Source organism: Pseudorca crassidens, chromosome 10, assembly GCF_039906515.1.
Source record: "Pseudorca crassidens isolate mPseCra1 chromosome 10, mPseCra1.hap1, whole genome shotgun sequence".
In the NCBI taxonomy this organism is placed as follows: domain Eukaryota; kingdom Metazoa; phylum Chordata; class Mammalia; order Artiodactyla; family Delphinidae; genus Pseudorca; species Pseudorca crassidens.
This window is the reverse complement of record NC_090305.1, coordinates 76,417,915-76,439,947: the sequence shown is the minus strand read 5'-3', so window position 1 is coordinate 76,439,947 and position 22,033 is coordinate 76,417,915. Positions and strand designations below refer to the sequence as shown.

The 22,033-nt window shown below is 43.8% G+C and overlaps 3 protein-coding genes across 12 annotated transcripts in view; all 3 read right to left on the bottom strand.

The window, feature by feature from the left end:
• Window positions 1-4,429: 4,429 nt before the first annotated feature.
• HTD2 (hydroxyacyl-thioester dehydratase type 2) lies at window positions 4,430-6,867 on the bottom strand. Its single transcript, XM_067754941.1, has one exon. The coding sequence runs from the start codon at window positions 6,865-6,867 to the stop codon at window positions 6,361-6,363; it is 507 nt and encodes a 168-aa protein (XP_067611042.1). The 3' UTR covers window positions 4,430-6,360.
• A 36-nt stretch (window positions 6,868-6,903) lies between these two features.
• RPP14 (ribonuclease P/MRP subunit p14) lies at window positions 6,904-13,956 on the bottom strand. 5 transcript variants are annotated; one of them, XM_067754944.1, is made up of 6 exons: window positions 13,796-13,956; window positions 10,880-10,998; window positions 10,695-10,779; window positions 8,257-8,333; window positions 7,494-7,572; window positions 6,904-7,042 (listed from the first exon to the last, which is right to left on the bottom strand). In XM_067754944.1, the coding sequence occupies exons 2-6, from the start codon at window positions 10,954-10,956 to the stop codon at window positions 6,986-6,988; spliced, it is 375 nt and encodes a 124-aa protein (XP_067611045.1). In that variant the 5' UTR covers window positions 10,957-10,998; window positions 13,796-13,956; the 3' UTR covers window positions 6,904-6,985. The 5 variants fall into 5 exon arrangements, with proteins under 5 accessions (XP_067611045.1, XP_067611043.1, XP_067611047.1 ...); XM_067754942.1 differs by having other exon boundaries at window positions 10,880-10,977; window positions 13,796-13,954; XM_067754946.1 differs by lacking the exon at window positions 13,796-13,956 and adding an exon at window positions 13,421-13,765 and having other exon boundaries at window positions 10,880-10,977.
• Window positions 13,957-20,862: 6,906 nt separating this feature from the next.
• Window positions 20,863-22,033, bottom strand: part of ABHD6 (abhydrolase domain containing 6, acylglycerol lipase) — a 61,581-nt gene continuing 60,410 nt past the window's right edge. For all 6 annotated transcript variants that reach the window (XM_067754915.1, XM_067754916.1, XM_067754914.1 and 3 more), the window contains exon 10: window positions 20,863-21,984. In XM_067754915.1, coding sequence (XP_067611016.1) covers window positions 21,808-21,984 — 177 coding nt within the window. In that variant the 3' untranslated portion in view covers window positions 20,863-21,807. The remainder of the gene's footprint in view (window positions 21,985-22,033) is intronic.

The window sequence follows — 22,033 nt, the reverse complement described above, 5'->3', positions numbered from 1 at the left end:
AGATTGGACCCCAGAGTTGGAGCCCTAAGACTCCAGGACCCTCAGACCCAGAGCTCTTTGAACTGGGGACCCTAAAAATTGGGTATTGGTCCACAAACTCCCAACCTCTACCCTTTGCCCCAGCTCTTAGCTCAGCCCACAAGGCCTTCAAACTTGAGAACTCTCAACCTCAGGCTTGCGGTGGTCAGTCCCACTGTACTGGCTCCAAGAATCTCAAACCAGAGCCAGAGAACTCTGCCACCAACTTCTCAGCCCCAAATTGGCCCCATCTGCCTGAACCCAAGGCCATAATCCTGGCCCACCCACAGTGCTGTCTCCCCGGGCAGTGTCCCAGGACAGTGGAGAGAGTTAGACTTGGAATTAGATGACCAGGATCTTCAGGGCTCCAGGAATTACCAGCTGTGTGACCTTGAATTCGTTACCCAACCTCTCTGAGCCCCAGTCCCCATCTGCAAAATGGAGATAATACTTTTTGGAAGGGTTGATATGAGGAATGCAGTAGGATGGGAAGGGGCTCAGCACATAATAAAACCTCAGACAATATTAGTTTCTTCCTTCCGCTACAGTTCAGGATGGAAGTTTCTAACTCTTAAATTTATCTTCCCTAAATTTCTACATTTCAGACAAAAGAACAAAATTTCTTGGAAACACCATGACCACAATCTGACATCACAGCACAAGCCCAGACAGTATCTAAAGGGTACCCGCCCCAGATCACAAGCTTAAGGGGATTGTTGGGCAACTCTAAGTGGCCAAGTAGCCATGACAGACTGACTTAGAAGCCAAGACTCAGTGGAGAGAGAGATATGAAGAGGGAAACATGGAACTTCATGATTACATCCTAAAATAATCAAAATTCTCCTGCATTCCATGTTTGTCCCAGTGTGTTTAAAAGCAGCAGTCCATTAAAACAAAACTATATATCACTTAGGGAGGGTTCAACTTTTTACTTCCATTTCTTTAAGGCAAATGGGTTATTTCATTACCAGAATCACAGAAACCAAAATTCTGCTTTAATCATTATTCCTATCACGTGGGCTGATCAAGAAAAGGCTCTTCTCGCATACCGCTGGTGGGAGTATAAATTGGTCCAACCTTTCCAAAAGGCATTTATGCATTCAACAATTATTTACTGAGTACTTAAGCATGTAATAGGCCTGGCATTAGGAACTGGGATTTGACAACACATATCAAGGGCTTTGAAAATGTTCTCACTCAGTAATCCCACCTCCAGGAGAGTATCCTAAGGAAATAATCAGAGACAAGTGCAAATATACAGCACTCAAGGATAAATATCTAACAATAGGAGATTGGACAAATCATGGTACAATCTAAACAGAATATTCTGCAATGATTAAAAATGAGATTATCAAAGGATGTTGATGTTGGGAAATGCTCTAGATATAACAGTAAGTAGAAAAAAGCAATATATACATTTTATGATCCCAAGATTTAAAAATATATTTTAGGAAAAACACCAGAAGGAAGCCCACCAAAGTATTAACTGAGGGTCTCTAGCAAGTGGAATCATGATGCTATTTTTTTGTTTTCTTGCACTTTTCAAAATGTCTCTAGTGAAGCTACTTGTATGATTAGGAGAAAAATAATGGTGTTATATAACCTTTGAGTTGCAAAGGTCATCAAGTGACAGCCTGTTGTCTTCCTTACTATGAAAACGAAACTGAGAAACCAGATATTTGATGAAATGAAGCCACACTCTCAATCTAGCCTTTCTCATTCTCTAGAAATTCTTGACTAAAGTAAACCTCTCAGAATAAATACTAAATAGATCCTCTGGAGACCTGGCCCCAATCCTATGACAGCCTCGCTATCCATCTGGCTTTTGAAGTGGCTCATACTGAAGGTGGGGCAACTCCCCAGTCCAGAGCTGATCTGAATCAAATCAACTTTGCTTCCAGTCTCATGCTGGGTAAAGCAAATGAGATATGCAGTACCTTAGTTGTTGCCACATACACTACTCAGGGCTGGCAGAGGGAAAAAAAAATTTACATTCTTGCACGTTGCCAAATGTTTAGATGGCCCACAGGTTGTTTATCTAACAGCTTGACATTTGGCCAGACTGACTGAAGATAATGAGTTTTAGTGAGGTTGCTTCTAGACCTGGCAACTGCTCTACAAATCAAGACATAGAAGCTTGTGAAAAACTCAGTGCTTCCTAAGCAGCATCCCCTCCCAACTCTGAATGACTTTCTTTAAATATTCACCATCTGGATAAATCAAACAACTCACATTTGATCTTTCTTACTTCCCTTACGGGTTATTTTCCATCACATCGCAGAGGAATTTTGCTCAGGGTTTATAAGGTCATATGAACTGTGGCCTACCTAAGAGCCGCCCTAAAAATTGATTGTAGCCTAGAAATCGACTGCTTGTGGAGCCTTCCATTAATCCTGTTCTATTTATGTAATGTCCACATTTGTCTTTGGGTTTTCTTACGATTTCGCTCCAACTCAAAGTTTCTCTGAAGATGTCGAGAATTCTAGCCTCTGCTGTGTTTGTAATCCATATGAAGAAAAGCCAAGAACAAAGGAAGTGAAACATCTGGGACACTGGAGATACTCAACTGCAGCCCAAGAGTAATTCCACAGCACTTGCATTCTGTTCAAATAGAGCCAGTTAATAAATTATGCCAGTACATGAGGCATTCAGAGTGGCACAACTGCTCAGAGTGACTGTCAACTTTTGGTGGAGTATGTTTTAATATAAAAACTTAATAGATGTAATTTAGTAGCAATTTTCTTTGGGAGTAAATTGGTCTCTTAATCATACTCTGAGAACATAGAAGAAAAATGACTAACAATTCAGCACAAAATGAAAACATGTGGTTACCTAAGAGGTACGAATGTGCATTTAGCAGTTTCTTCTTTTTCTAGCTGAATACACAAGATGAATGGTGGCTGTGGTGAGGCTTTCTCCCTGCTGCTACTTAAGATTTGCTGCCCAGAAAAAGAAATGAGTGGCACTTCACCAATATGGAAGTGTTTCTAATAGAATATAAAAAGCTGTTAAGCAATTTTCCAGTACATTAGACTGAAATTGCTTAAGATGGGTATACATTTCTGTGGCAATCAAACATTACATAAATTGCAGTCTTATAATGCCCCTATGTGGAAAGTGCTAGTACAATTTGGCCTCATATTTTAGTCAGTACTTTTGTACTCACTTCCACTTGTGACCCTGTACAAAGCCACTTCGCAATTACCTGGAAGGGGACTTCCTGATTTGAGGGTCACCCATGCTTTCATTAGAAGAGCCATTCTTTCTGGCAACTTGTACAGAGCTCAAAATGAAAAAGCCAACCAGCTAGTTTTTGTTAGTCAGCTTTAACAGAGCATGAGAGGTCTGAGAATCTTGGCTCTGAGTAAAAACAACAAGTCATTGTGTACAGACAAGTATCCCTAACTTCTTGCCTGCTTCTCTAGTCCAACTTTTTATTGGTTTACAAAGATCACTGGTTCACAAAGAAGACCATGACATCTACTGAGCACAAAAAAAAAAAAAAAAAAGAAATGCTCATATTGAGAAGCTACTTTAAGTTACAGAGTATTAATCAGCTATCCACCAGATCTGACATCCATCCCTCCCCACCATACTTGACTTGCACATGATGTTTCATTTTTAGAATAACTCTTTCAGTAATTCTGCTCTGAAGACAAATAATCACTGAATGTCAGCTTAGAAAAAGTGTAGGCAATAGGTTTGGGTAGAAGCCATCAAGTAACAGCAAAGGGGAAAACACTACAACTGTAGCAAGGGAATAAGATCTAGAACATTCTGAATATAAACAGAATTATATAGAATAGTGGTTCCAAACACTTTACTGCCACATAACAAGATATCATTATAGAAACTGAAAGTGTTCCAGTATGGAAACATTTTAAGACCCACAGGGTGATGGAAAAAATGCCCTGGAGCCAGGCAGGGCTATTTGAATCCCAGCTCTACTGCATATTACCTGTACAACCTTGGGCAAGTCACACCACATCAGTCTGTTTCCTTGCCTATAAAATGGAACATTAACTTCATAAAACTGTTTAAAGGATTAGAATTAATGTAGAAAATTGGCTTATCATTGAAAGAATGGCAGCTTATAGTATTAATGATTACATCACACTCTACTTATGAACCCATGCTTCAGGACTGCTGCTAAGTCCCAGAGAATGAGTTCTGCAGGAGTATACAGTCTTAGCTTCAAGTCTCTATTTTGTGACTTAAGTTTCCCATTTTGTTTTTCAATGTCATATCAAATTTTAGGCATGTATAGTATTTCACCTATAAATCCACCTTCTTCAGGTGGATCTAAATCTACACATGCTGCCCATTTTGAAACTCATGATAATGGCATCCTTGCTTCTCACTCTGATTTTGGTATTTTCATCTCACCAACAAACTAGAGTATGGTACAGTATTAAAGTTTAAAATACTCACTTTATTTATACACATCACTGCCCTCTAGTGACTAGAATAATTCCTTCTAGTAGTCTGACCCCCTTGATGTAAAAAAAAAAATTAAAAATCTAGTTACTCATCCACCAGCAGGAAGAAAAAATCTTTTTCCAGGAAATGTTGGTTGATGCAACCAATTAAACCTGATCTTACCTTCCTCATCAAAGCTTCTAGCTGTGGTCTGAGCCACCACCTAAAGCTACAGAGCACAGGTGGACCATCTGTATGTTCTACTATAGATTCTTGTCTTAATAGTGTTGGCTATGTTGGGCATGACCAGTTAGTAATAACACATTAGGCACATTTCCTCTCTAATACCCCTCAGCTCTTAAGAACGTGGCCTCCACAGTGTTCCTTAAATTTTTTACCTTATAATTTTTTAAATAAAAGCATATATTATTTATATAAGGGGGGACCCCACAGTATTTTCAAGGGAGAGATAAACAAATCTGGATTACTAAAATAGGAGCTTTGCATTCAAGATCTATTCCAAGTTTAGAATACCAACAGAGATTGGCTGACATCCTGAAAGACTGGTCTGTTCTCTAACTTTTGGCCAGTTAGCACCAAACTCAGGAAAACCTCTAACCTTATTCACAGAAGAGAATGGGCAATAGTAGTAGCTACTGTTTATAAGCTAGACCTTGTCCTTAACTATTTGTATCTGTCACCTCCAACAATCCTGTGTGGCAGGTGTTTTTATCCCTGTTTTATACACGAGACCAAGAGAACTTACATAGCTGAGTCCAAATCTGCACATAAGCCCTCCTCCGATAACAGGAAAACCACCTGAAGGGCAAGTGACACTGAACATTGAACAAATTACCATCTTGGTGTAAACAGTAACAAATTACAATAAACTCTGACCCAGAAACTGCTGAAGAACAGAATCTAAGAATATTTACTAGTAAAAGATAGGTGTTCAAAGATGACCTATCTTCTTCAATAATTAAATGCTAGCTAGTTATAAATTCAGTGAGAAACTTATTCTACACAGATATAGGTAGGTTTCTCTTATCCAAATGCAAATCTAATCAGGTCTGAAATCCTAAAAGTAGAACATTAAGCTAAATGATAACTCTCCCAATATTTTTTCAGTTTTTGGTTTTTTTTTAATGGCACCTCATGGGAGCCTGGACACAATGTCCAACCTTAGAATCACCTATGATTTTCTTTTTTTTTAATTAATTAATTAATTTAGTTAGTTACGGCTACGTTGGGTCTTCGTTGCTGCGCGCGGGCTTTCTCTAGTTGCAGAGAGCAGGGGCTACTCTTCGTTGTGGTGCTCGGGCTTCTCACTGTGGTGCCTTCTCTTGTTGCAGAGCACGGGCTCTAGGTGTGGGCTTCAGTAGTTGTGGCACGCGGGCTCAGCAGTTGTGGCTCACAGGCTCTACAGCGCAGGCTCAGTTGTGGTGCACAGACTTACTTGCTCCACGGCATGTGGGATCTTCCTGAACCAGGGCTCGAACCCGTGAACCATGCACTGGCAGGCGGATTCTTAACCACTGTGCCACCAAGGAAGCCCCACCTCTGGTTTCGTCTAGTCACTTTTTCTTTGCTTTTTTTTTTGGCTGTGTCACACAGCTTGCAGGACCTTAGTTCCCCAACCAGGGACTGAACTCGCACCCACGGCAGTGAAAGCCCAGAGTCCTAACCACTGGACCATCAGGGAATTCCCTATAGACAGATGATAAATATACTTAAGCCTGTGTGATGCATAAGGCCAAAGCATAAGTGGACAATGGAACACCCCTCTATCAGCTCCCCTCCACCAATGTGGGTTTATGGGTCCATCAGCCCCTCCTTGGTGAAGAACAGCAATCCCTGTTTTCCTCAGAGGCTGTTCAATAACAGTAACACTGATGTCTGAACTTGCATCTTTAAAGACATATTTCAGGATGTGGGAGCTTCTGGGACCATAACTTTAACCCAGCCTTCCATAACAGTCTTTTTACTTTCTAGTACAAAACATGACACTGCAATAATAGCAAGGAAACGCTTCAGCTTTTTCACTTCTGCAGAAGCTAAAACAACTTCCCCAACATATAAAGGCGCTGGAAAGTTAATTTCCTGGGAAAGAAATACACAGCCTGGCCCTGGCATTTTAGTACCTAGGAGAGCTGAAATAAGTCCATTGATCAAAACTCCATGTACAATCGTCTTTCCAAATCTGGTGTGTTTTGCAAAATCTTCATCCAAATGCAAAGGATTGACATCCCCTGTTAATTCTGAGAAGATAGCCACATCCCTCTGTGTGAAGGCCCTACTGAGTTCAGCCCGGTCTCCAACTCTGATGTGCACATGCTGTAAGTGCTGCCTGTTTAGCACTGCTTGGTTCAAGCAGATACGCCTCTGAAGCCTACCCCACCCAAGGCGATGGCTAGAAATTACTGGGAGCATCTTCAGAGGTCTCAAATTCCATCAACAGGAGCTTTTAGGCTGTTTCAGTCTTCACACATTATGCTGGCACCAAAATGTACTTTTGAGAGCGAGGAATACTTCTGAAATTGAAGACTACTCAATTCAATACTAGTTCTCTACTGTTACCAGATAATGCAAGGAGAAATGGAGAAACCTATAAGAGAAAGAAAAAGTTTAAGGCAGTATCAGGAGAAAACTGCACCACAACACAGTACAGTGTAGAAACATGCCCTATTCTATAGGATAAGCCAAAGTGAGGTAGTAGCATTTTAAAGAGCATCCTGAGAGCTAGCCTTAGATAAATAAGTGGTCATGATAAACTCAGAAAGAGCATTCCAATACATTAGGCGCTAGGCATTAAGCAACAAAAGTTAAGACTTTTCCACAGGTGTTCCAAGTTTTATTCCCAAACCTCCCCCATAAAATTTAAAACCTAAGTGCTTTGTCTCACATTTTTGTAATTAATGAAGCCCTGAATTTTCCCCTCCCAGCTGGATGATGTTAACAACACTAGATTTATGCAAGCGCAAAAATGAGACACATATTAATAAGTAGTTTGGTCTACTACTCAGCTCATTTGGAATATGTGAAGGAATGGTCTTTACCTGAATCACTCTGAAAGCGCATTTCTTGCCTTTATAGGATCCTAACAGGGTCAAAGAGCTCCACAATTTGACAAGACCACTACGGAAAGATCGAGAAAGCGTAAGTAAAGATTTGTCCCTGCAACATCTCCCTAGTACTTTTGTTTATGATGGTCCAGAAAGTAGTTTCTACCAGAAAACCTATTTAAAATAAGAAAACTTTAAAAATAAAAGCACAGGGCTTCCCTGGTGGCGCAGTGGTTGAGAGTCCACCTGCCGATGCAGGGGACACGGGTTCATGCCCCGGTCCGGGAAGATCCCACATGCCGCGGAGCGGCTGGGCCTGTGAGCCATGGCCACTGAGCCTGCGCGTCCGGAGCCTGTGCTCCGCAACGGGAGAGGCCACAACAGTGAGAGGCCCGCATACCGCAAAAATAAATAAATAAATAAATATAAAATAAAAAATAAAAGCACAGTATGTCAAAGGCAAAGAAAAACATGAACCTCAATCAGGAATGTTTCTAAAATATACACTTCTGAGTTTGCAACCCTGACTATCAATTGGGAAACATTATAGTTTTAAGCAAATCACAAGTTTGGCTCTCTAGGGTGTAAGTTCCTGGTGGATGAATGTTCATATTCTCCCCAATTTAAACTTCCAAAAGCTGGCTGGAGTTCACAATGACAAAATTCTTCTCATTCTCAGAGGAGAGCACCTTTGCTCTTTTTTTGCCATCCGTCTCTCTGCTCTGTTAAACTAGAAGTGTTCCACTGTCTGTCGTACCTGCTGCATATTCTCAAGATGGCTGACAAGGTCTTCTCTTCGTAGGTTAGAATGTCCAAGGGTAAAGCAGCATCAACCTAAGTATGGAATAATGCTGTCAGCAGACTATTATCATCATTACTCTTGAACTCTAATAACTAATTCTGTCAACTGCTTTTCTTCTCCAAAAAATCAGTATTTTATTTAATGGATTGGAGTACTGGGCCTGCTTTTTTATAACTTCCCCCTGCCTGGAACATTCTTCCTGTACCTCTTCATATTGCTAAGGCCTCTTTACCTTTCGCAAGTCTTCATTTAAATTGCTCCTTCCTTGATTCCCAAGATTAAGCTCAACTGGTTGCTACGCTCTTTCACATACAGGACCCACATACTTCCTATTTCAAGATACTCATCGTTCTTGCCATTAATTGTTCAAGATGGTTTCCTATTAAAATAACCAAGACCATGAGGCAGAAGCCGTGTCTGTTTGTTTACAACTACATCCCCAGGAACCAGGTTTTATACTTGACATATAGAGGGTGCATGGATTTTTTTTCTCATACTTTTTATTTTGAAAAATTAGTCACATGAGATTGCAAAAAAAATGTGCAGGAAGATTCCATGCACCCTTCACTCAGCCTCCCCCAGTGTCAACATCTTGCATAACTACAGTACAATATCAAAACCAGAAAACCGAAAATAATAAATCAGAGCTTATCCCCATTTTGCCAATTATACATGCACTCATATTTGTTTACATGTATATGTGTGTAGTTCTATGCAATATTACCATACAGGTAATTTAAGTATTACCATTATCACGATAAAGAGCTATAGCATCACAAGGCTCTCTCCTTCGACCCCCTTTACAGCCACACCCGCCACTCCTCCTCATCCCTAAACCCAGGCAAACACTTATCTTTCTCTAGATTATATAATTATGATAATTATGTTATTTCAAGAGCATTATATACATGGAATCACCCAGTATATTACTTTTTGGGATTGGCTTTTTCACTCAGCGTAATTCTCTAGAGATTCCGTCAATTTGTCAGGTGTATCTATGGTTTATTCCTTTTCATTACTGAGTATATTCCACGGTATGAATGTACCATAGTTTGTTTAACTATTCACCCACTGAAGGGCATGTGGCTTATTTCTATTTTGGGGCTCTTACTAATAAAGGTGCTATGAACACTTGTGTACACGTTTTTGTGTGGACATAAGTTTTCATTTCTCTGGGATACACAGCCAGGTATGCAATTGCTGGGTTGTAGGGTAGTTTAAAAACAACTACCATAGTTTTTTAAAGGAAACTGCCAAACTGTTCCAAAGTGGCTGCACCATTTTACATGCCCACCAGCAACGTATGAGTGATTTAGTTTCTCTGCATCCTCACCAGCATTTAGTGTTATCACTATTTTTCATTTCAGTCATTCTGCCAAGTGTATAGTAATGTGTCATTGTGGTTTTAATGTGCATTTCCCTAATGGCTAATGATGCTGAACATCTTTCCATACCTGTGCTTCTTTGCCAACTGTACACCCTTTTTAGTGAAATGTCTGTTCATATCTTTTGCCCATTTTTAAGAATATTTTTTTGGATTTTGGCTGCACCGCGCCATGCCATGTGGCACGCGGGATGGTTCCCCAACCAGGGATAGGACCCGAGCCTCTGCGGTGAAAGCGCCGAATCCTAACCACTAGACCACCAAGGAACTCCCACTTTTGCCCATTTTCTAATTGGAGTGTTTGAGTATTTTTCTTTACTACTGAGTTTTAAGAGATCTTTATATATTCTAGATATTAGTCCTTTGTCAGACATGTGGTTTACAAATATCTTCCCCCCAGTCTGTAGTCTGTTTTTCAGCCTCTGAACCAAATCTTTTGCAGAGTAAACGTTTTTATTTTGATGAGTGCTTGATAGATTTTAATTTGATAGAATATGTATCAGGAAATAATTTCCTGAGAATCATCTGTCTTTGTTCTCTCTTCAAAACTCTACTTGTTTTCAATTGAATGCGAAAACAGACTACTCAAAGTGCTGGTCTGTGATAAGGAGCTGCGCCAGAGTGGAAATCAACAATATCAGTGAGCACACTGTTTATTTCAGCTCAGTTTTTTTTCCTTGGAGACTGTCTCAGTAAAGGAAACGGTGTGCTCATTTACATTCTGGTACAAGCCACAACAGGCAAAAAAACCCCCAAAAACCCCAGCAGTTTGCAGGTTGCCAGTCTACACCATACTTTGAGTTGCACTACACTAAACATTTGTCTAACAAGTTCTTGTCAACTAGAAGGCATATGAGAACAAACCTACACAAAACTCATCACTTCTGAAAGTCTGCTTCTGCAATTTCAAATGTGGTTTTAAAGTTTTAAAATAATGTTGGGAAAAGTGTCCTTTCACTATGTCTTACAAAGACCTTAGGAGTGCTCAAACTACCAAGTGATTCCATACCTCTCCAAACAGGTCCTTCAGGGCTGAAATAAGCAGCTGTTTGAACTGTGCAGCATTCAGTCCAATGCCATGATCTTGAAATTCTCTGTAAAAAATATTTTTTAAAAAATGCATTGCATTAAATTTCATGCCATTCACATTCATAAAAGAGTAGTCGAAAATAAAACTCAGGAGACTGAACTTACAGGTGGACTTTCATGTAGTGGTGCTCAGAGGGATTTCTGTAAACTATTCTTTCATATGCGGCAGCTGGGGCTGGCATCTTTTCCAGTGCTGATCACACCTACATGAAGGGTCAAGGGGGCTAGAAATTACCAAGACACAAGCTATTTTTCACTTTTTTAATGAGAATTTGACCTATATGATTTTTTAAAAGAACTCTTAGTACAATAACTTATCTAATTCTGGTCAAACTGATGTTACCCATACAGACACAATGGAAGTTTCTATATTTTATATATGCCAGACCACTGTACTCTTATTTAATCCCAGCAAACACTTTCCCTTACTGAGTACCCAGCTCTGTGCTAAACACTTTACATGACTTAGGTCATGTCTTCAAAATGATCCCATGAGCTAAAAGCTATCAGTATTCCCATTTTTGAGAAGTGAACGCTGAGGCTCAGCAAAGATAGCTAACACCTGCCCAGAGGCACACAGAGATTCCAACCACTCCTGAGCTGCCTCAAGACCACTCTGGCATGATGCCTATTCATACCAAAAAAAAAAAAAAGTAAAAAGCGTAAAGGAGTAAAATCTGGGACCGAAGACACTCTTCTTATTTACTCTGTCAACACAGAACACTAACAGAAGAATGAGGGGTGGTAGTTCTCCTGGCCTCCCGCACGTTGGATTTGCCTGTTCTCTGTCTAGAAGCCAGGCCTGTACAGGGCTATTTGGCAGCCCTGCAAAAGACTGAGCTTAAACAGCAAAGGTCTTAAGAAGAATTCTGGAACGGACACTCAAGCCATTTCTAACAGATCTGGAACTTTCAAGAACTCAGAACATGCTAGTCCCCCTGGAGAGAATCCCTGTCCTTTGGCTCCACCCCTACCTCACTCTCACTCTGGATAGCTCCTACTCATCTTTCAAATTTTAACTTAAAGTTCACCTCTTCCAGGAATACTGCCTCTTCAGGGAGGTCTTCTGTGACACCCTAAGTTAGGTACTCTTGTTACACAATCTCTTAACATTGTCTATTTGTTTAACATCTGGTTCTCCCACTAAAGGGACCAGGAAACTGAGGCCGAACCAAGGAAAGGGACTTTTCCAAGGTCACATAGCTATAGACCAGCATTTACAAAAACCTCTCTGGGCCCACTTCCAACTACCCCCAAATGATGACCTCAAGAGAAAATGAGAAGTCAGGGTCAAGCAGGTACATCCAACCGTCCATTCAACAAACACGAATATTTACTGAGTTTGGCACAGAGTATTCATCACTTTCTGAATACAGGACTGATCAAATGGTGGTAGTGTGAGGCCTGTATGTTCAAGAGTTATCTTTGGTTTCAGGACTGCAGCAATAGTTACCTGGTGCTTCTTTCCCCATCACCAGAGTCTCCCCGACTAAAGGGGCAAGGGGAACAGGACCCTCAGTCATTCCATTCATTATCCGGCACACGATAGGTGTTTTTTAAGTGTTACGGACTACCCTAGAGGAGTTGGCTGCTTGAGGTAGGGGAGTGAGACTGGACTGGGGCTTAGGATGCCAATAACAGCAAAGATTTCAGGACTACTCTGGAAATGGATAACGGTGATAGTTGTACAACAACGTGAATGTACTTAATGCCAATGAACTGTACAGTTAAAAATGGTAAATTTTAGGTTATGTTTATTTTACAAAAAAAAAAAGACTGAAGGAGCAAGTGTTTATTGAGCAGTCACCTCTGACAGGGCTGAGCCTCAGGGTGAGTGATAGCTCTGCCCTCTTCAGGTTGTCCTGAGATTAAAGGAGATGGTGCTTCTGAAACCCTCCCTACAGCCCGGCATATTCACCAGGCTCACCAGGAAAATGTGAGCACTTCCATGGTGGCTGTCATCATCATCTTTGAAGTCAGCCTTTTTGGTGGCTGTAGGGATGCTCATTACCTGATCTACTAGTAATAGGTGTCCCTGCTTCCCTCCCCAATCTAGTCTCTACAGCAGCCTGAGTGACCCTACTAAAAACCATCCAAGCCACATCATTCCTCTGCTCAAAACCTTGCAAAGATTCCCGTTTCAGAGTAAAGCCAAAGCGTTTACAGCCGTGATCTGGACCACTGGTTCCTCCCACCACCTTGACCCCACGTCCTACCGCTCTCCCCTGCTCAGTCCCACCACACAGGCCTCCTAGCTTTTTCCCTCCCGCCTCTGGGCCTCCCTCCTACTTTTCCACATGCTGTAAATATTCTTCCTCCAGATAGCCACACGGCTCATTCCCTTGCCTCCTTCATGGCTTTGCTTAATTTCATTCCTCCATTTATTCCAGTAGCATTTAGATCTAATGTCATCCCCCCATGCCACTGCTCTACTTCTTCCTCATAGCATTCACCACCCTCTAACATAACTGTGAAATTCATTTATTCTTTATTCGTACTTCCCTCCCCCGCCCTATTAGAATATACATTCCGAAAGAAACAGGCATCTTTCTGTCTTGTTCTCTGATGTTTCCCGAAAACCTAAAACAATACATCGCATACAGCAAGCATTCAATATATAACTTTGGGACGAAGTCAACGATTTACAAAAAAACCCAGAATCCTCGATCCCGTACTGTTGGGCACTTAAGTCGTTTTCAACTTTCTTAGACTAACGTCCGCCATTGATTTAGCGCCCACCTGGAGGCCGGGCGCTTGCGCTCTGCACACGTGACCCGTTCGGTCCTCTCAGCCGCCCTCCGCGACTAAGACCGCGTTGTAGAGAAGCCCGCGGAGGTTGGCGGCCCAGCCTCGCCTTCAGCCCTTGGCGTCCGCGGCCGGAGCAGTAGGTACCGCTAACCGCTCCTCGCTGCCCGCCGTCCTTCCGCCTTGCGCATGCGCCCCAGGCGCGCGCGTCCATACGTCACCAGCGCGGCCAACTGAGCCCACTCCCGGAAAACAGCCGCCCTGCTATCCGCCTACCCGCTCTCCGTCGGACTGGTCTGACGCCTCCCGGACTCCTTTTCCCTGCAAGAATCCACCAAGACTTGGAGCTCCCCCGAAGCCTACGGCCCGAACTCCGGGGTGTTTACGTTTGGCTCCTCTCTGTCCCGCCCCCGGATGTGTGACGTCTAGAGAGGATATGACGTCACCGCGCGAAGTTCTCCTAAGGACCCAGGCGTGACTCTGAATCTGAGACTCTCCATGCTTAGTGCCCTCTAGTGCCCACACTGCAGAAAGCCGTGTGCGCAAATGTCTGCATAGGGTAAGGGACTCAGGGCATGTTTATTGTGCCCGAGAGCGTGCTTCGTAATCATTCATTTATCTATGCCTTCATTCGTTCAAAAAATTTATATCTAGCGTCTCTTCTGCTGAGCATCTCCTAAATAAAGCAATCCCCAAGGACAGAACCGGTTCTCAGTGTCTCTTGTGGCTCCCAGCGCATAGGAGGTGTTGTCTGAGTTGACATAAAAAAACCCAGATGGTCCTATTTCCGAATGTAAGCCAAGTTTCATCTATTCGTTTATTGAGTAAGTACTTGCTGAGCCTCTATTATGTGCTAGGCACTGGCAACAAGACGATATGGCCCCTGCACTCGTGAAACATATCGTGTGTATTCAATAATCAAGTGCTTACTTTGTGCCAGGTACTATGCAAAAAACTTTATATATGTTATCTCATGGAACTCTCACACAGTCGTAAAGTAACTATTATTACGATCATCCCCATTTTACAAAGGTGGAAACTGAGGTACAAGAGGCTAAGTTACTTGCCCAAGATCACAGTTATAAGTGGTGGATTGGGCCATCTGACTTCAGATGGTTTTCTCCACACGGCACCGTATTACCACCAATTGTGTGATATGAGTCAGGGGTATACATGGGAGAGGGCCTCGGGGCTGCCAAAACTTGAGTGTAAAGCCCATGAGGTTGGGGCCTTGTCTTTGTTGGCTCACCACTGCTATCCTGTGTCTGGCACTCAACTCCTACCGCGTTCTCTGAAAACTGAGTTCCCTTGACAAGTTTATGATTAATCTCCCTATCCAAAACGTTATTCCCTTTCTTGTCCCACCCCTGTTCCCCTCAGGATTGAAGGGTAGCAAAGAAAAGGGGGGACTGAAACCAAGCACGACCCTGTGGAGCCTTCCCGGCTACAAAATTCCTTCCATGTCTAACTACGAGAGAAATAATCTTGCTTGTTTGAGAATTCCAGGGGCTGAACTTAAGGAGGTGGAAGCAGACCAACCCTGGAGTAAATTACTAATTGAGTACACATTAAAAACACCAAGATGACACTGACCAGACCACTGCACGACCCATCTCGAGATGATTATTGGAGCTGACCGTGCTGTTCTGCACGTAGCCCCCTGCTTGTGCACTCCTGAAACTCCCTTTTAAAACCTTTGTCCTCGAACCCACAACTAGGAGATGGTCTCAGACATTAGTCCACCATTTTCGCAGGTTGCTGGCCTCCTGAACAAAACAACTTTTTTCACCAACACTTGTCTCTCGAGTACTGACCTTTCGAGCGGCAAGCAGTCAAACTTGGGCTCAGTACCTGCCTCATCCAGTTACACATATGTCTGTGTCTATGTGTGCACACACATACATATATACATAAGTATAATGTCTAGAAGGGTTCCAAGTGGACTGATGGAAGACAGGTGGGGCTGTGTGGAGGGTATAGGAGATGCTCACAATGTTTTAGCATTCATTTTGTTTGATTTATTTTAAAGTGACAGGGCATCACTTTTAGAATACTGATAATTGTTAAATAAAATTCAGGACTTGCCCCTAATGGTCACCAGGTGGAGCCGTGGACCACACCCATCTGGATGTCTCTCTTTCCACCTTGGAAGAACAGACTCTTCCTCAAGATGTCAGCTCCAACCCCCACCCGCCAAGGTAAGAGAGAAGGGGACAGGGAGTGCAGGTTCACTGTCCCTTATCTGCAATCCTGAAATCCAAGAAAAATCCAGAAACCAAATCTTTCTTCATCTGGCATAATGCTTAATCCTACCTGCGGTGAAGCTCTTTATAGCTTTTGTCCCATTTGCTGTGGATATGCATAGAGCATACAGCAGAAATACGAATGCATTGGATCATGTAAAGCTGCCCCAGATCCCACTGGGGGTGTTGCACAACGTATGGTATACATAAAATACCACCTCTGTAAAGTCTGAAATTTCTGAATTCGGTATCACATCTGGCTCTGTGAGATGTGGTAAGGGACTGCAGACCTACACTCACACTAATAGTTGCCCTTCAGCAACAGTTACCCAATCCCAGCCAGCTTTCACCTTGGGTCACTGGGATTGTCACCGTGGTGCCACTTCCTGCCCCTAAGAATCCCTTCTTCTCCTCTCATCCCCTGCTGGAGCTTGGCAGCCTTCTACATGTGCCCTGAGGTTCCTAGTCATTGTCCTGAGGGTTTAGAGACCAAAGATCCAGAAACCATGGAAAGAAAGTTTCCTCCAGGAGCCAAGAGAGAGGGGCTGTCCTGTTGCTCAGAGGACATCCTCTCCCTCACCCTGACTAGACTTATGGTCCCACAAGACCCTCATCCCATCACAGGCACTGGCAACCCCAGGCCCACATCCTGGTGATCTCCAGCCCAGAGAGCAACACTGGGCCCCAAGGGTAGCTGGAGATACCAGGACGGCAGCCCCAGCACCGCTGCCCTCTGGCCCTGACCGCGGCAGGTAACTTGAGGACATTTCCACTGCGCCATCTGTGACCACTCGCACTGCTTTTTTGCCTCCTTTCGAGGAATGGAAGGGTTGTATGAACGTCATCCAGTGTGGGAGGGATGAAAGGGGGAGGGAGAAGCGGCTGATGGGAAAGCCCAGTCTGTATGGTTAAAGGAGTGACGCTGGAAGATTTGAAAGATTGACGGATCAGAAGAATCAGGTTTCCAACTGTTAAAGAGTGTCTGTGTGGGTGATGGAGACAGACGGGTATGAGACAAAATGATGAAACAGAGATGGGGCAATGGGTGGGGGAGGAGAGACAGAGACAGAAAGACTTGGAAAGAGACAGAGAGAGACTATGAGAGTTTTTTTAAAAAATGCTCTCGAACCCGGCCTAAGAGTATTTCAGCAAACATTTCTGAAATAGACCCAATATATCGCTACTTTTTGAAAATTAATTAATTAATTTATTTATTTATTTTGGCTGTGTTGGGTCTTCGTTGCTGCACACAGGCTTTGTCTAGTTGCGGTGAGCAGGGGCTACTCTTCCTTGTGGTGCGCGGGCTTCTCATTGTGGTGGCTTCTCTTGTTGCGGAGCACAGGTTCTAGGCACACGGGCTTCAGTAGTTGCGGCACGTGGGCTCAGTAGTTGTGGCTCGTGGGCTCTAGAGCACAGGTTCAGTAGTTGTGGCGCAAAGGCTTACCTGCTCCGCGGCTAGTGGGATCTTCCCGGACCAGAGCTGGAACCCATGTCGCCTGCATTGGCAGGGGGATTCTGAACCACTGCGCCCCCAGGGAAGTCCTAAATCGCTACTTTCAATAAAAGACTTGGTCAACCCAAGTTCACGTGCCTGAGGCACAGTGAGGCCAAACAAACTGAAAGGTCGGAGTTTGGAGCAGAGAAAGGTTTATGGCAAGGCCAAGCAAGGAGCAGGGGCAGCTCATGCTCAAAAGACCCAAACTCTCCAATGGCTTTGAGGGAAGAGCTTTTAAAGGCAACGTTTGGGGCGAGGGCTGCAGGGTGGACGACTTTCTTCCAATTGTTTGCTGGTGAGGTAACAGGTGATGCTTCAGGAATCCTATTCATCAACCTTCTGGTTCCAACCTGTCTGGGGTCTAGTGCTTGTGCTCAGCATGTAGTCACCATCCTCCACCTGCAGGGGGTGTAGGGTGGGTCCTTAGTTCCAGCCGAGCAACTCAAAGATACGTGTCGGATTGTTATGTATATCCCTCCAGGAGGAACTAGGACTGTGTTTTATTACTGAACTATTGTTTCTTAACTGCTTTTACTTTGTTTCTGCATTCCCTCACTTTCCTAATTAGTAACTTCTTGAATCTGCTCTTCAGGAACTCAGGGAAGGCCTAGGAGACTAAAGCCTTTTTCTACAAACAGGAAACAGGGAACACAGAGAGGCTTTTGCACCCCAAGGACTTCCATGGTGGTCCAGTGGTAAAGAATCCATCCTGCAATGCAGGGGGCCCGGGTTCGATCCCTGGTCAGGGAACTAGATCCCACATGCAGGGGCCCAAGGTGTGACCTCAGTGATCTGTGGTTGAAGCTGCCACACACTGGCCTGGCCTAGGCGAGCCAACAGGGCCCCAGGCTCTGCTGGAAATTGAGCAAGACAGCTCCTGCCTGAACCGGTGAAAACACGGTTTTTGCAAGACACCTTCAATCATAAACCAAGAGGCTTCTCTCTCTTTGTTATCTGTGTGAGCTTGGGCAAGACACTTTACCTCTCCATGCCTTGGTCTCCTTGGCTGTAAAATGGGCACAGTGTCCTATGTCCCTTTTAGGGCTGTGTGAGAGCTTGATAAGTTGATGCATGGAAAACACTTAGAATAGCGCCTGGCACATTTATATGATTCAGTCATGTAATTTACATGATTCAGCCTGGCCTGACATACATTACAATTTCCCAGTACTTTCTGGGGACCTCCTTTGGACAAAGCAACAACTAAGTTTCCCTGGGATGGGGAACTAGAAGATAGACTTACACACAAGGGCAGCTCCATCCAATGTCTTGCATCAGTCACTCCTGGTGTCACTTCTGCCCAGAACAAGAAGCCCAGACTAACGGGCAGATTGAGTTCTAAACACTGCTGGTCCCTCAGCCTCTTCAACATCTGCCTGGAGGCTCCATCCCTAGCAGCCTCGACAACCCTGCTCCAGGCAGTGAGGGAAGAGAGCCCACTTGTGATTCCTGGGGCTTTCCACTCTTATTTCAGAAGCTTCGGGCAGTCTTTGAGGGAGGGCTGTGATGATTGACCCCTTTCTTCTTTCTAAGACCGTCATTAAAGACACTCCAAAGGGCCCAGTGGGGCAGTAACCAGCAGGCTCTTCATAATCACAAAGGCAGGAAGTGGGGCTCAAGAGGGAGATGTGCTTTTCTGCTTTCGAGTCTTCCTAGCACCATGGGACCAGAATTGCAGAGCCAAGAGAGAAACTTGAAAACCCACTTTGCAGGTTTGTCAAAAACAACTCTCGAGCTTCCCTGGTGGTGCAGTGGTTAAGAATCTGCCTGCCAATGCAGGGGACACAGGTTCGAGCCCTGGTCCGGGAAGATCCCGCATGCCGCGGAGCAACTAGGCCAGTGCGCCACAGCTACTGAGCCTGCACTCTAGAGCCCACAAGCCACAACTAGAGAAAACCCACGCGCATCAACGAAGACCCAGTGCAGCCACAAATAAAGAAATTTAAAAAACAAAACTCTCAAGGGACTTCCCTGGCTGTCCAGTGGTTAAGACCCTGCACTTCCACTGCAGGCGGTGTGGGTTCCAGTGACGCTTTCCAGTGACAGTGGAGTGCTTTCCACTTCCAGGTGGGAGCCGTGTCCTGCACACCTTGCCCACTATCCTTCCAGGTGGGATGGCCAGCACATGCCCCTTTCTGGATGACCCCACTGAGGGTGCAGTGCACTGGCTCCTTTGGACCTGATTCTTAGTTCAACCCAGGACATAACAATTCCTGCATCTAACAGGCTTAATGATCTGGGGTAGTTATCCCAGGTCTGGGGCTTCTTCAGGCTTCTTCTTCCCCAAGGAAACCATCTCTCCCTACCCAAACCTATCAAGACTGACTCCTCCCAGAGCCTTACTAGGCTCAGAATTTTTGGTGAATATGGGAGACTGGAACAAGCAACATGTCAAATATCTGCTTTCTTTTCTACTTCATTGATTTTGGCTCTCATTTGTATTATTTCCTTCTATTTTTTTCTAGGTTTGATTTATTTACTTTTTTTTTTCTAGCTTCTTAAAATAGAAGCTTAAATTATTTATTTTTTAGCCTTTCTTCTTTTCTAATATACATATTTCAGCCTATAAATTTCCCTCTGGGCACTGCTTTAGCTGAACCCCACAAGTTTGATGTCACATTTTCACATCTCTTGTTTTTAAGATCTATATTCTACTCTTCCTTGATAAACTAAAATATTCAGACCAAGTCCTGAATTTCAATTTAGACCACAATGTTCACCAAAGTTCTCACTTTATTTCCAGAACTATATGGCTGCAGACTCTGTAAGAAGATTTGAAAGAGTGAATCTCCTGGGGAGTTTAGGTTCCTAAATGCCACAGAAGAGAGTCAAAAGGAACAGTTTGATGACTCATGCCCTTTGTTTTTGATATATAATTTCAGGACTTCCCTAGTAGCGCAGTGGTTAAGAATCTGCCTTCCAGTGGTTAAGAACCTGCCGGACACTGATTCAATCCCTGGTCCGGGAAGGTCCTACATGGAGCAGAGCAACTAAGCCCGTGTACCACACTACTGAACCTGCACTCTAGAGCCTGTGAGCCACAACTATTGAGCCCATGCACCACAACTACTGAAGTCCTAATGCGCCCTAGAGCCCACGCTCCGCAACAAGAGAAGCCACCGTGATGAGAAGCCCACGTACCACAACGAAGAGCAGCCCCCGCCTACCACAACTAGAGAAAGCCCGTGTGCAGCAACGAAGACCCAAACGCAGCCAAAAATAAATAAATAAATAAATAAATTTTTAAAAATTGATATATAATTTCAATTGAATAAAAATTGCAAACATGATTTCTGGAAATGAAAGTAGCAACTCATATAAGCAAGGTCTTCCAATGCCTGTAGAACAAGCCTTACTTTAAAAAACACATTTTAAAGTTAACAGAACGTCTGCCAACATTGCACTTCATTAAGAGCTTAAAGACAGAAACCAGTAGAGGGATGGGATAGGGAGGGTGGGAGGGAGACGCAAGAGGGAGGAGATATGGGGATGTATATGTATAGCTGATTCACTTTGTTATACAGCAGAAACTAACACACCATTGTAAAGCAATTATACTCCAATAAAGATGTTAAAAAAACACCAAAAACCAGAAACCACTTGCATGTTGCTGATCTAGACTTATTAAATTTATTTTATGTCATTGTGGTCACTTTTACAGCGGTTTAGATTTATTTTCAATCACGTTACTGTTCACAGAATTCACAGAATTCATTAACAATCTAGTATTTTACATCCAAGGGTTTTCAATAGCACAGCAAGATAGAAAAGAGGTGCTTGGGAGCGGAACCCGAGTCTGATTATTTAGATAGATGTCTAGAACATTATTGCTTTATTAGTTCTTTTTAAAAAATAATAAATTATTCCCAGGGAACCCACCCTGCCAGGTGTTCTTTGTACTGCAGCTGTCCCGGGTTCACTCAAGACATACCTGACACAGGGGTGCTGGTCAAATCACCCACCTGTGTTCTCTGCTGCTCTGAGAGCTGGCAAGGCAGAACACGCCCTTCTGCATGTGTAAATATTTTCTACAGCCTGCCGTGTTCCTCCGTGGTCTTGCAGTTGACGGGCTGCATTCACATACGGGACTCTACGTAAACTTAAATTAGACATAAACGGGAGGGGCTTGGTGAACGGGGACTAACACTCCTAAAACAGCCACTGAGCATGCACGGGAGAGTGTCAGAAGCAACAGAAATACCTCGAGCCTCAGTCTGTGAGGAACATCTTAAAGAAAATGTCCTCGGTGGTTATGGTCCAATGTGGGCGCTTTGTGACATGAACTTGAAGACTTCTGGGTAGATTTCATAGATGGGTTTTCTTATTTCGTTCCATGTGAATGTGCATTTTGTGAAAAACATCTTGGAGTTTTCCTCGTGGCCCCCGAAGCTCTGTGGATCTGTAGAGACTGGGGCTGGAGGACTTGGCTTCCTCAGGGACGCTGGCGCTCCCACCGCATTTGGGGCAGGATCCCTGAGAAGTGGTGGCTGTGTCAGATTCTGGAGATGGGAGTGGATGCTGGGTGCGGAGTGCAGGCTGCCACTGGGGCCTCAGTCCAGCTTCTTGTCGTTGTCTGTGCTGTGCACAGAAGCTAAGAAGTCGACAATGAGCTTGGCTGTCTTCCTGGGTCTCTCCATCACCACCGAGTGCCCACAGTTTTCCAGGAGCTCCACCTGGCAGTTGGCAATCGACTTGGCCAACATGTCCGCCCCAGACACGTCAAGCACCTGCAGGATGAGAGAGAAACTAGACGGAAAAGGTTCAGACCCCTGTGCG

What these genes read in the sequence shown, in the direction of transcription:
- RPP14 (XM_067754944.1), bottom strand. Translation starts at nt 10,956, where the DNA reads ATGCCAGCCCCAGCTGCCGCATATGAAAGAATAGTTTACAGAAATCCC. An exon ending in CACTACATGAAAGTCCACCT is followed by an intron (nt 10,780 to 10,879) that starts GTAAGTTCAGTC and finishes TATTTTTTACAG; the next exon opens with AGAATTTCAAGATCATGGCA. An exon ending in ATCTTGAGAATATGCAGCAG is followed by an intron (nt 7,573 to 8,256) that starts GTACGACAGACA and finishes ATCTTTCCGTAG; the next exon opens with TGGTCTTGTCAAATTGTGGA.
- HTD2 (XM_067754941.1), bottom strand. Translation starts at nt 6,867, where the DNA reads ATGCTCCCAGTAATTTCTAGCCATCGCCTTGGGTGGGGTAGGCTTCAG.